The sequence below is a fragment of the Myotis nattereri genome (assembly GCF_964212035.1).
Source record: "Myotis nattereri genome assembly, chromosome: 6".
Lineage (NCBI taxonomy): Eukaryota > Metazoa > Chordata > Mammalia > Chiroptera > Vespertilionidae > Myotis > Myotis nattereri.
The window spans coordinates 26203535-26217093 of NC_138081.1; the positions used below are offsets into that span (position 1 = coordinate 26203535).

At 38.9% G+C, this 13559-nt stretch overlaps 1 protein-coding gene across 1 annotated transcript in view; it reads right to left on the reverse strand.

Moving 5' to 3' along the window:
- Nucleotides 1–13559, reverse strand: part of COL21A1 (collagen type XXI alpha 1 chain) — a 173245-nt gene that overhangs the window by 100264 nt on the left and 59422 nt on the right. Inside the window, exon 3 of the mRNA XM_081094853.1 lies at nucleotides 10593–11144. Within this exon, the coding sequence (XP_080950979.1) occupies nucleotides 10593–11144 (552 nt within the window). The remainder of the gene's footprint in view (nucleotides 1–10592; nucleotides 11145–13559) is intronic.

A 13559-nucleotide genomic window follows, 5' to 3' on the forward strand; every position in this document is an offset into this window, starting at 1 on the left:
CACCAGGCCTCTATCCTATATAGTAAAAGGGTAATAGGCCTCCAGGCACCGGGATCAGCGTGACAGGGGGCAGCGCCCAAACTCCCCGATCGCCCTACGGCTCTGTGTGTGACAGGGGGCGGGCCGCAACCGCCCCTTCGACCCTGCCTTGAGTGTGACAGAGGGCGGTGCCCCAACCCCCCTATCCCTGCAGCTCAGTGTGTGACAGGGTGCGGTGCCCCAACCCCCCCCCCCACAGGCCCTGCACTGTGTGTGATGGGGTAGAGCCATAACCTCCCCATCGGCCCTGCCCTGAGTGTGACAGGGTGCAGCACCCCAACCCCCTGATCTGCCCTGCTCTGTGTGTGACAGGGGACAGTAACCCAACTCCCCTATCAGCCCTACTCTGTGAGTGACAGGGGGAGCTCCCCAACCCCCTGATCGACCCTGCTCTGGTCATGACAGAGTACAGAGCCCCAACCCCCCTGATGGGCCCTGCTCTGTGCGTGACAGGAGGTAGGGCCCCAACCCCCTGATTGGCTCTGCTCTGTGAGTGACAGGGGGTGGCGCCGCCACCTCCCGATCCGCCCTGCTCTGTGCATGACAGGGGGCCGCGCCCCAACTCCCCAATCAGCCCTGCTCTGAGCCCAACCAGGGGCTGCACCTAGGGATTGGGCCTGCCCTCTGCCACCCGGGAGCAGGCCTAAGCCAGCAGGTTGTTATCTCCCGAGGGGTCCCAGACTGCAAGAGGGCACAGGCCGGGCTGAGGGACCCCCTTCCCCCCCACCCCGAGTGCACAAATTTTTGTGCACTGGGCCACTAGTCCTATATAAGAGGCTAATATGCAAATAGACCAAACAGCAGAACAACCGGAACAACCGAACAACTGTCACTATGATGTGCGCTGACCACAAGGGCGTGTGTGTGGAACATGGTGGGCATCAGCTGCAGCAGGATGGTGGAGCAGGTGAGCGGGGACGCCAGAGCAAGGCGGGGCACTGGTTGCTGTCATCGGGCCAAGCCTCTGGTGGTTACTGAAAATTCTTTGCTCCTGTGCACTGTGGCCCCACCCGGTACCGGCACTTGCTGCCAGCACCAGCCCCACTCACACCCGCAGCCAGCGCAGAAGCCGCCGCTCACACACACCAACCCCAATCACTCCGCACAATCAGCGGGTGTGAACGGGGCTGGCGCCATTAGCACATGGGAGCAGCAGTGAGAGCGGGGCTGCTGCAGACAGGGGCCTGGGGGCTGCAGAGGAAAGGGACAGGCGGGGGCATGGAGAATGGGCCGAGACCTGCCCCTGTGCCCACTCCAGACTCGTGGCCCACAGTTCCTTTCAAGGTGCACAAATTCATGCACTGGGCCCTAGTTTTAAAAATAATAGCCAAAACTTTCTCAAGTCTGAGAAAGAAAATGGACATCCAGAGACAAAGAGAGAATTTTGAAAGCATCAAGAGAAAGCAACTCCTTATGACAAGGGTACCCCAATAAGACTATCAGTGGATTTCTCAGTAGAAACCTAGCAGGGAACTTGCTGTAAAGTTCCTAGCAGGCCATAAGGGAATGGGATGATAAATTCAAAGTGCTGAAATAAAAACAACTACCAACCAAAATAGTATAGTCAGCAAAAGTACCCTTCAAAAATGAATAAGAAATAAACACTTTGTCAGATTTTAAAAGAAACTAACCAAGTTCATCACCACTAGACCTGTCTTACAAGAAATGCTGAGGAAGTCCTCCAAGTAGAACTGAAAGAACATTAAATAGCAATACAAAATTACTGAAAAGTCTTAAAATCGCTGGTAAAAGTAAACATATAGATTCAGAATATTAAAATGTGATAAGGGTGTTATGTAAATAACTTAATTCTGATAGAAAAGTTAAAAGATAAAAGTTTAAACAATAACTATAACTGTATAAATGATCATGGATACACATATAAGATGATGTAATTTGTGGCATCAATAACAAAGTGTGAGAGGGCCAGGGAGATGCAACAATGTAGAGTATTTGTATGTGATTGAAGTTAAGATATTATCAGCTTAAAATAGATTTTTTTAACAGTATAATGTTTAATGTAACCCCCATGGTAACCACAAAGAAAAAAACCTATACAAATGAAAGTGAAAAACAAATCAAAGCATGTCACTACAAAAATAATCAACGAAACACAGAGGAAGCCCACAAGAGAGAAAAGAACAACAAAAAGGCTATCTGACAGCAAACAAGGAAAGAGCAATATGAAATCTTTCCCTATCAGTAATTAGTTCAGGTGTAAATGAATTAAACTCACCAATAAAAAGAAACAGACTTGTTAAATGTGTTTTTAAAAACACCAAAATTCAACTATATACTGTCTATAAGACATGTACTTTCTAATTGAAGACACACCCAAGTAAAAAGTAAAAGGATGGGAAAAAATACTCCATGCAAATAGTAACCAAAAGAGAGCAAAGGTGTTCATACTTATATCAGATAAAACAGGCTTTGAGTCAAAACTGTCGAAAGAGACAAAGAAGGACATTATATAATGAAAAGAAGGTCAATTCACCAGCAAGAAATAAAAGATATAATAACTCTAAAGATATATATATCTTTAGAGTTCAGAAGATCAAAAAGGAAACAAAGGATTTGAAAAACACTACAGATCAAATGAATCTAACAGACATATGCAGAACATCCCACCACACAGCAGCAAGTACACATTCTTAAGCGCAAACAACATTCTCCAAGAAAAAAACATGTTAGGTCAAAACACAAGTTTCAACATATTTACGAAGATTAAAATGATACCATGTATATTTTCCTACCACAATAGAATGAAACTAGAAATTAATGTTAGGAGGAAAATTAAAAAATAATGTGGAAACTAACAACACTTATTTGAATAATCACTGAGTCAAAAAAAATTAATAGGGAAATTAGAAAGTATCTTGAGTAAAACTAAAACACAACATAGCAAAACCTATGGGATGCAGCAAAAGCCGTACTAAGAAGAAAATGTATAGCAATAAAAATCTACATTAAAAAATAAATATCTCAAATAAACAACCCAACTTTTCACATCAAGCAACTAGAAAAAGAACAAAGCCCCAAATTAGCACAAGGAAGAAAACAATTAAGATTAGAATGGAAATAAATAAAATAGAGAATAGTAAAACAACAGGAAAACTCAACAAAGAGTTGGTTTTTTGAAAAGAACAACTGACAAAACTTTAGCTAGATTAACGGAAAAAAGAAGATTCAAATAAAAAAAACTTAAGAATGAAGGAGGAGATATTACAACTGACACCACAAAAATGCAAAGAATCATAAGAGACTGCAATAATTATACTAACAAATTTGATAACCTAAAAGAAATAGATGAATTCCTAAAATATATAACTTAGCAAGACTGAATCAATAAAAAATCAAAAACTGTCACAGACCTGTAAATAGTAAGGAGACTGAATAAGTAATCAAAAAGCTCCCAGCAAAGAAAAAAACTCCAGGACCAGATGTCTTCACGGGTGAATTCTACTAAATAGAATTCTACTAAATATATAAAGAAGAATTATGCCAATCCTTCTCAAACACTCCCAAAAAATTGAAAAGGAGGAAATATTTACAAACACTGTTTATGAGGCCATCATCACCCAGGTACAAAAAAAAAAAAAAAAAAAAAAGACACTACCAAAAAAGAAAACTACAGGCCAACATTTTTGATGAATATAGATACAAAAATCCTCTACATACATAATACTAGCAAATTGAATTTAATAGCATATTAAAAAGTACCCCACAAAGTGACCAAATGGAACTTATCCCTGGGATGCAAAGATAATTCAACCTATGAAATCAATTGATATGATATACCACATTAACAGAATAAAGCATAAACGTTACATAATTGTCTTATTAGATGCAGAAAATTGACTTCTCAAAATTCAACATCCTTTCATGATGAAAACACTCACCAAAGTAAGTATAGAAATAATTTACCTCCACATAATAAGGCCATATTTGAAAAGTCACAGCTGACGAACATATTCAATGGTGAGAAACTGAAAGCTCTTTCTCTAAGATCAGGAACAAGATAAGAATATCCACTCTTGCCACTTCTATTCAACATAGATTGGAAGTGCTAGCTGGGGCATCAAAATAATAAAATACTAAGAAATAAACTTAACCAAAGAGGCGAAAGACTTAAATATTAAAAACAGTGCTGAGAGAAATTAAAACAAATGGAAAGACATGTCATGCTCATGAACTTAAAAACTTAATATGTTTTAAATGTCCATATCACACAAAGTGATCTACAGATTCAATGCAGTCCCTATCAAAATCCCAATGACCAGTCACAGAAGGACAAATACTGCACGATTCTACCTTTATGAACTATCTAAAGTAGTCATTCTCATAGAAACGGAAAGTTGAATGGTGGTTGTCTGTTGTGGGGAGATGGAAATGGGGGACTTGCTATTCAACGGGCATTGAGTTTCAGCCAGGTAACATGAAAAAGGTCCAGCTATCTACAGCACAACACTGTACATGTAGCTAGCAGTATTGTCCTGTATACTTAAAATACTTTAAGATGGTGTGTCTCACATTGTGTTTTTTTACAAAAATAAACAAATAGAAAACAAGATGCTCCTCAACACTAATCATCAGAGAAATATAAATAAAATACTAATGAGATATCATCTCACACCTGTCAGAATGGCTATCATCAGTAAATCAACAAACAACAAGTGTTGGTGAAAATGTAAAGAAGAGGGAACCCTTGTGCACTGTTGGTGGGAATGCAGATTGGTGCAGCCACTATGGGAAACAGTATGTAGTTTCCTCAAAAATATTAAAAATGGTTACTGCCTCAGATCCCAGCGATTTCACTTCTGATTATATAGGGTGTCCCAAAAAATGTTTTACACACTTTGAAAAATTATGAAGGCAGTGTTTGTTAAAATATATTTCATTTTCAAAATTGAAGTAGAAAAATACCTTGTAAGGAAAAATATCCTGTAACTAATTTACATCTAGAAAAATTTTTTTCATTAGTAATGCTAATAGCAAGACACCCATGAAAAACATACATGGTGTCAAAATAAGCCAAAGGAAAATCATTTGGGCAAATATAAAAAGGACTCCAAGTAAAAATTTCCTTTATTAAGCTTTGGTCGAGAATACGTTTGTATATTTTCAGAAAACAACTCCAAGACCATGTGGATTCCTGCAACAGAGGAATTATCAGGAATGCTCCAGCCATGAGGACAAGAGGAAAAACAATCCAGAGATGAAAGACGCTGCGACGCTTTCCCATGCTAGCAGTCAAGCAGCTGTGAGTCTCTGCAGGTTGCCCAGGATCAAACCAGAGAGGGTGGGACCTGCATTGCCACCATTTGTCCACCATCCAGAACTGAAATATCATTGCTGACATGTACACATAAGGAACTGTCAGACATTGAAACTTGGACTCAGAACTGTTGGACATTGAAATTGGGATTTAAACATTTTTTGTTCTTGAAATGTTGTGTTTAAGTTTAAAATGTTTTGGGTTATGGATAGGCATTGTTTTGTTATTGTTTTAATAGCCAGAGTTTTGTTCTTGATGTTTAAGTTTTATTTTCATTATAGTAGCTTAATAATAATTTTAAAAAAAAGGGTGAGATGTGGGAAACTGATATAGGGTTGAGCCTCGGACTGACCTGTTGGCAAAGTCACAAACAAGTCCCAGCTTAGAGGGCACAGTCCTCTTAGCATAATTAGGCTTGACCTTATAACACTCCCTAGATGTTATCTGGGAAGCTAATGGGCTGAGGGAAGTGCAGGAAGTGTAACTATGGTCAAAACAAATGAAACTCACAAGAACTGTGTAACTATGGTGACCACTGCCCTGTTTACCTCTGACTATAAAAGGTTGGTACGGCCTGAGCACCGGTGGAAGTCCTTCCTCCTGAGTTGGACTTACCCGCCTGGCCCCCAATATTCCCAAATTATCTCGTGTCTTTTCTCTTTCATTTGTGTGCAGCTCTTCTTCCAGATCCTGAACCCCGAACCATGCGGGATGTGGAGGGAAACATTTACCGACAATTGAGCTATCAGTTATTCAAGTGTATATACATTTTTGGGGACACCCTGTATACTCGAAGAAACCCTAAACACTAATTCGAAAGAATAAATGCATCCCTGTGTTCATTGTAGCATTATTTACAATAACCAAGATATGAAGCAGCCCAAGTGACCATCAATAGATGAGTGGATAAAAAAGGTTTTGATGTCACTCATATGTGGAATCTAATGAGAATAATAAACTGATGAATAAAATAGATCCAGAGACATAGAAGCATGGAATAGACTGATGAATTTCAGAGGAAAGAGGCGGGGAGGAGGTGGGGAGAGATTGCCAGAGAAGTTATATGGATATATGCATAACCCATGCACACAGACAATAGAGTGGTGAAGGCTTGGGAGAGCTGGGTACAGGTTGGAGGGGATCAATGGGGGGAAAAAAACAAGCAAAGGAGACATCTGTAATACTTTCAACAATAAATACAAATTTTTAAAAAGTTTTGGTACAAATATTCAATGAAATACTACTCAGTCAAAAACAAGAATGGAATTTTGCCTTTTGCAATAGCATGGATGGACCTAGAGGGTATTATACTCAGTGAAATAAGTCAGTCAGAGAAAGATAAATATGGTATGATTTCAATTATGTGGAATCTAAAGAACAAAACTGAAACAGACTGAGAGAGAGAACAAACTGATGGTTTCTAGATGGGAGGAGGAAGAGGGACTGGGTGAAAAAGGTGAAGGGATTAAGAAGTATAAATTGGTAGTTACAGAATAATCATGGGATTGTAAAGTACTACTTTACATTCATAATATTGAATGTAAACTGTAATTTAGAATAAAAAAATTAAGAAAAAATAATAGAAAACAAAAGAAAAAAATGCTAGACTCTGAGACAATGAAGAAACCATTGCTCATCAACAAAAAGTGGAACCTGAAATAAGGAATGCAATGCAGAATACACCTAGAGGGAAAAAAAGGTCAGGGAAGATGAAATGATCCATATGGGAACAATCTTATATAATAAAGAACTAATATGCTAATTAGACTGGATGGCAGAACAACCTTCCAGAATGACCAGTGGGTGGGGGGCAGGGGCGGGGCTGCAGGGCCACAGGGCCACGAGGCAGCCAGGGCTGCAAGGGCCTACTCTTGCACGATTTTTGTGCATCGGGCCTCTAGTGATATAATTAATATTTTGTTCATTGTGGATCAACCACAGTAGAACATAAAAGCAAATAGCATTAGGAAATGGTAATTGTACATGCTGAGAACCTCAAAGTAGAAGTTAATTATTTGTCAAAATATGGAATTGTCAAGTAATTCAAATGTAAATTACATGATGTGAGGCTGCTGCAATATAACAATGATAATTTAGTCAATTATCACAATCTAATATAGTATAAAAAGTCAAGTACAAAAAGGCCATATATTCCATAAGCATGATGTCAAAGACTATACTTTATAAGATAGCTACTGTACAGCATATATGTGAACTGAATGGACATTGACATTATCTACATTCTTTTTCGAGTGTGGATGAAAAAATATTTGGCAAGATTTCAAATTTGTTTTTTTGTTTTTTACAGATTGTACATTTTAGCTAAAGAAAAGTTATACTCCTTTTAAGCACAGTTACTCTTTCATGGGTAATTAGAATTTTTAAAATAAAATGCATTTGCCAAAATATATATTGACAGGAAAAAAAACTATGAAGCAAATATTGAGTAGACATATTTAATCAAATTTGTGTTTTAGGATGAAAATCAATGGTAAGTGATATCTCACCATGAAGTCTATTTTAATAATGAAATATATCTACCTTCAAAACCAAATATTGTATTTTGACAATATATTAAAAATCTAAATCCCAGCCTGTTCAAGATGACAAAGGTCAACACAGTCTTACTGTTAGAGATTCATAAAGAGAATAACTGTGAGGACTATTGACACTTGTTTTAGTACCTTTTTAAAAGTTCATTTAAAGCAGGGGTCCTCAAACTACGGCCCGCGGGCCACATGCAGCCTGCCGAAAACATTTGTTTTTTTTTTTACTTCAAAATAAGATATGTGCAGTGTGAATAGGAATTTGTTCATAGTTTTTTTTAAAAAACTATAGTCCGGCCCTCCAACGGTCTGAGGAACAGTGAACTGACCCCCTGTTTAAAAAGTTTGAGGACCCCTGATTTAAAGGATATGCTTAATTTCTCAAGTAATTTTAAAAACTTTAAAATGTTTTTATTTACCATATCCCCCAAACAAATACTTTTTAAAATAGAGGAATTAATTTTTTTCTAAGCCACAATCATTTTGAAATTTTTCTAACAAATGTGAACTAATCAAATTTTGGATTTCTGATAATAAACTGGATTAAAAAGTCTTTCCATTTTACATGAATATTATTTTTCTAGGTATATATTAAATGCCATTAATGTTAAAAATAAAAGATTTGAACAAATTACCTCCCCCCAAATAATCTGATCATAAGTAAATGTTTACCAGAAATTGGAATTTTCCCATACCAGGGAGTCATCATGAAGTTAGATTTTATGCTATGACATATACATCCTATCTAATAATAGACAAACATGGTAATTGACCGTACCTTCGCTACACCTCCCATTGGCTAATCAGTGTGATATGCAAATTGGCGGCCAGCAGCCACGCAGCTGAAGCAAACAGGAGGCTTGCTTGCTCCAGTGATGGAGGAAGCCAAGGTTCCCCACCTGCCGTGGCCCAGCTCTGAGCTCCAAAAGCAACAAAGTTTTGGTTATAGAAGCTAAACAAACCCCAGATCCCTGCTTTCAGAAGGCCATGGCTACAGAGCTGGAGCAAGTAGGAGCCGGCTCTCAGCTCCAGTGACGGCAACGAAGTTTCAATTATAGAAGGTAAATAAATCCCAGAATAAAAAAAAAGAAAGGAGAGGCTGGGAGCTTCAGTCGCTGGCCAGCCTGAAAACGGCCCTCAGCCCCTCACCCAGACTGGCCAGAAACCCCACTGGGGACCCCCACCCTGAAGGGGTGTGACCAGCTGCAAACAGCCATCATCCCCTCACCCAGGCTGGCCAGGCACCCAAGCAGGACCCCCCACCCTGATCCGGGACACCCTTTAGGGCAAACCAGTCAGCCACCACCCGTGCACCAGGCCTCTATCCCATATAGTAAAAGGGTAATATGCAAATTGACCCTAACAGCAGAACGACTGGGATTGACTGGTCACTATGACACACACTGACCACCAGGGGGCAGATGCTCAATGCAGGAGCTGCCCTCTGGTGGTCAGTGCACTCCCACATGGGGGAGCTCTGCTCAGCCACAAGCCAGGCTGATGGCTGCCAGTACAGCGGCGGTGGTGGGAGCCTCTCCTGCCTCCTCAGCAACGCTAAGGATATCCGACTGCAGCTTAGGTCTGCTCCCTACTGGCAAGTGGACATCCCCCGAGAGCTGCCGGGCTGCCAGAGGGATGTCTGATTGCCAGTTTAGGCCCAATCCCCCAGGGAGCAGGCCTAAGCCAGCAGGTGGACAACCCCTAAGGGGTCCAAGACTGCGAGAGGGCACAGGCCAGGCTGAGGGACACCCCCCCCCCCCCGAGTGCACAAATTTTTGTGCACCAGGCCTCTAGTAATAAACAAACTGGTAAGCACTATATTTCCAAATGTTCTCTCACTGCTGATGGACATTCCATTTGTCTCTCAAGTATAATTTGTAACATTTTTCCAGAGCTTTAAAAATATTAGTAATTTGCCCCGCCAGTGTGGCACAGTAGTTGAGTGTTGACCTATGAACCAGGAGGTCATAGTACAGTAGGGGGCGTGCAGAAGGCAGCTGATCAATGATTCTCTCTCATCACTGATGTAGGTTTCTATACCCCTCTCCCTTCCTCTCTGAAATCAATAAAAAAAGTTAGTAATGTGATCTTTCTTTGAAAAAATAATGATTCTCATGCAGAATTATGTTCAAGAATATTCCCTGTTTTTATAATAGAAAAACGTAGAAATGAACTAAATATATAAAAATAGAGAGATTATTAAATAAATAATCTTTGGAGATTACCTGCTAACATGTTGATAGTATGCCAATTATACACCCAACAATAAAGTATGTAATAATATGAAAATTGAGTATTAAATTATATGTACAATACTATCCTTACTTAGGCACATGAATAAACTCTCAGACAATCTTAACTAAAAAAAAAAGAGAGAAAAGAAAAAGGCCAAAATAAAAGAGGAGAAAAAACTCATTAACAGGAGTGATAAGATCATGTGTAGTTTACATATATTTTTATTCTTTATGTGTCTTTATTTTCTACCATCTCTACAACAGCCATGTTGCAATTGAAAGGTAAAACAACAAATATAACAAAATATTTTTTTATCCAACTGTAGATTTTATAAGTGTTTCTAAACACAAAACTTATCCATAAAAATTTGTGTTCACCTCAATTCTAACATAAATTATTTGATATTAAAAATAACTATACGAGTGTAAATAAACGAGCTATGCCAAAATGTAAGAAAGTGCAGTTATTAATTGTTTCCAAATTATATTAAGGCTTACCTTCACAAAGTTTCTGCTTCATCACCTCCCTTATTTTGGATATCACAATATAGTCTTCAACATAAAACACATACGTAGATGAAGGCTTGTTGGCAATAGCTCTAAGTTCTGCATCTTCTGTTTCTGAACCAACGCCGATCGCAAATAATGTTATTTTATTCTCTCTTGCTGCTTCTGCTGCTTCTTTGACTTCGTCTTGGGATTTACCATCCGTAAGTACTACTGCAATCTTAGTCAGAAATCGTGAGGACTTGGCAAAAAGGTAATCAAGTGCAAACTGGATGGCCTTCCCTGTCCTTGTGTTTCCTCCTAAGTAATGTATGGATTCCATTGCTGCCACCAAATTCTCTCCCGAATCATGTCTTCCAAGAGGAATCTCCAGTACGGGGTAGTCACTATATTGGACCACTCCCACCTGAATAAACTTGGGTCCTATGTCAAAGTTTTTTGTGATGTTGACAAGCCACTTTTTCACTATTTCAAAGTTTTCTGGGCCAACACTGTAAGAACCATCTAAGATGAAAACTAAATCTGTTGGAGCAGTACGACAACCTAAGTGTAAAAAAAAAAAGTCATCAGTTAGCATCTATACTAATAAAAGGGAAATATGCTAATTAGACCAGACATCTTCCAGACATCCTTCCAGACAAAGCCATGGTGGCAGGGACCAAGGCAGAGGCGGTTAGAGGTGATCAGGCCGGCCAGGGAGAGCAATTAGGGGGATCAGGCCAGCAGGGGAGAGCAGTTAGGGTGATCAGGCTGGCAGGGGTGAGCAGTTAGGGGCAATCAGGCAGGCAGGAGTCCCAGATTGTAAAGGGTGCAGGCCAGGCTGAGGGACACCCTGCCCCCCAGCCATGCACGAATTTGTGCACAGGGCCTCTAGTTTGTTATATAAAAAGCAAAAAGTGGAAAGTTTTAAAAACATGATTTTTTAATTAACCAGATAGACTGAATTCTTTCCCAATTTATGTGTATGTCAATTCACTACAATGAATATTTTAAATATTTTAAAAGTTACATGTCAATTATACCCCAATAAAGCTGATTTTTTTAAAGATCATAGTAACTATAGCAGCTTTGTGAAGATTAAGATACACTGTTTAGCTCATGAAAAATCTTTGTAAATGAGGGCTATTGCTTTGGTTGATATTTTATTTTTTAAATGAATGATTGAGCTTTAAAATAAGGAATAAAATATGTATGCTGTATATGAACATGATATCTAGGTATTTCTTTGTTGTACAAGTGTTACCTATCATAAAGCAGCATTTTATTCTATTTCCTTATTGAACAAATGAAAATAAATAAATGCCTGGTTTTCAGCTATACACCAACATTGTTTTAAGTTATCAACGAAATATGTTTTATTTAATACTACCTGAAATATTTAACAATATATATATAAACCAATTAATAGAGAGAAAGAAATTAAAAAAACAACAACTTTCTGCCAACTTCAGGACTCAGCAGCCATTAAAAGATCCATATTCTTTAATATAGTTCATAAAAGTTAAATGAACCAAGATCACCTAAGCCATCACTCTTTCACTACATGCAAATGAGTTTTTAAAGGTCGGATCTCTCATCTTCAGCAAATAATGTAGCCCAAACATTGGCTTGTGCTAAGTGAATCTATATTCAAAGTTATATATCTATTTCTTCCTCCATAAAAATTCTTGTTTCAAGAAACCAGGAAACAGTGTGATCAGCACATCTTATAGCTCTATTGGAGAAAAAAACTAACTCTGGTGGAAGTTATATCTGGACAAGTTCTAAGCACTTTTAGAAAAAAAAGAAAAAAAACTTCACTCTCTTTTCCAAAGCACACAACATGCCTCTAACCCTGTCTCATTCTTTTGGTGTATGTATATTGAATACCTACTCTGTGTCTGATATCATGCAAGGTACTGCCTTCAAAGATACATAAGATATCTCAAAAAAGCTCATGGTGTAGTAAAATAGATAACTGGTTGGTTAGGGAAAGTACAAAGTATGAAAACATTTAGGAAGGGGAGTAACCTAACTGTGGAAAGTTCAGGAAGGTTGTATGGGAAAGCCGACAGGCAACCTGATGTCTGAAAGGAGAGCTTTGGCCAGGTGAAGAGGACATTCTAATCAAAGGGAACAGCAAGAGCAAAGGTCCAGAGATGAGAGGCAGACACAGCCAAAAGACAAGGTTTGTTTGGATAACTCCAACAGTTTGAAATGGCCAACAGAATTCCCAGGATGGAACTGTTATATTTGCCTTCTCCTTCTCTAACTTCTGAATTAAAGCAGCAAAAATACTACTGCTCATGGCCCATCTGATAAGGATCCCAAGTCCCTGAATTTGATGGGTTGGAATAATATGGGATGAGCCGAGGTAATATGATAACAAATTTTAAGTCTTGTGCGTTTACTCATATTAATGGTCTCTCTTAAGTTGTGATCTGAGGCCCAATTTAAAGTTATAAGGATGCCAAAACCGGTTTGGCTCAGTGGATAGAGCGTCAGCCTGCGGACTGAAAGGTCCCAGGTTCGATTCTGGTCAAGGGCATGTACCTGGGTTGCGGGCACATCCCCAGTAGGAGATGTGCAGGAGGCAGCTGATCGATGTTTCTCTCTCATCGATGTTTCTAACTATCTATCTCTCTCCCTTCCTCTCTGTAAAAACTCAATAAAATAAATATATATATATATATATATATATATATATATATATATAAAATAAAGTTATAAGGATGATTTATTTTCTGTATACTTTTCAAATAAGATGTAATTGCAAAGAATGGTATTGGCTAAGAGTTGTTTAGTGACAATTAGTATTAGTATTTTTGTATCTCTTTAGCGGTAAATATCAGTCAATCTCTCTCTCTCTCTCTCTCTCTCTCTCTCTCTCTCTCTCTCTCTCTCCCTCTCTCCCTCTCTTCCTCTCTTCCACTTCCTCACTCCCTCCTTTCTTCTATTTTCCTTGTCTTTGCCTACTTA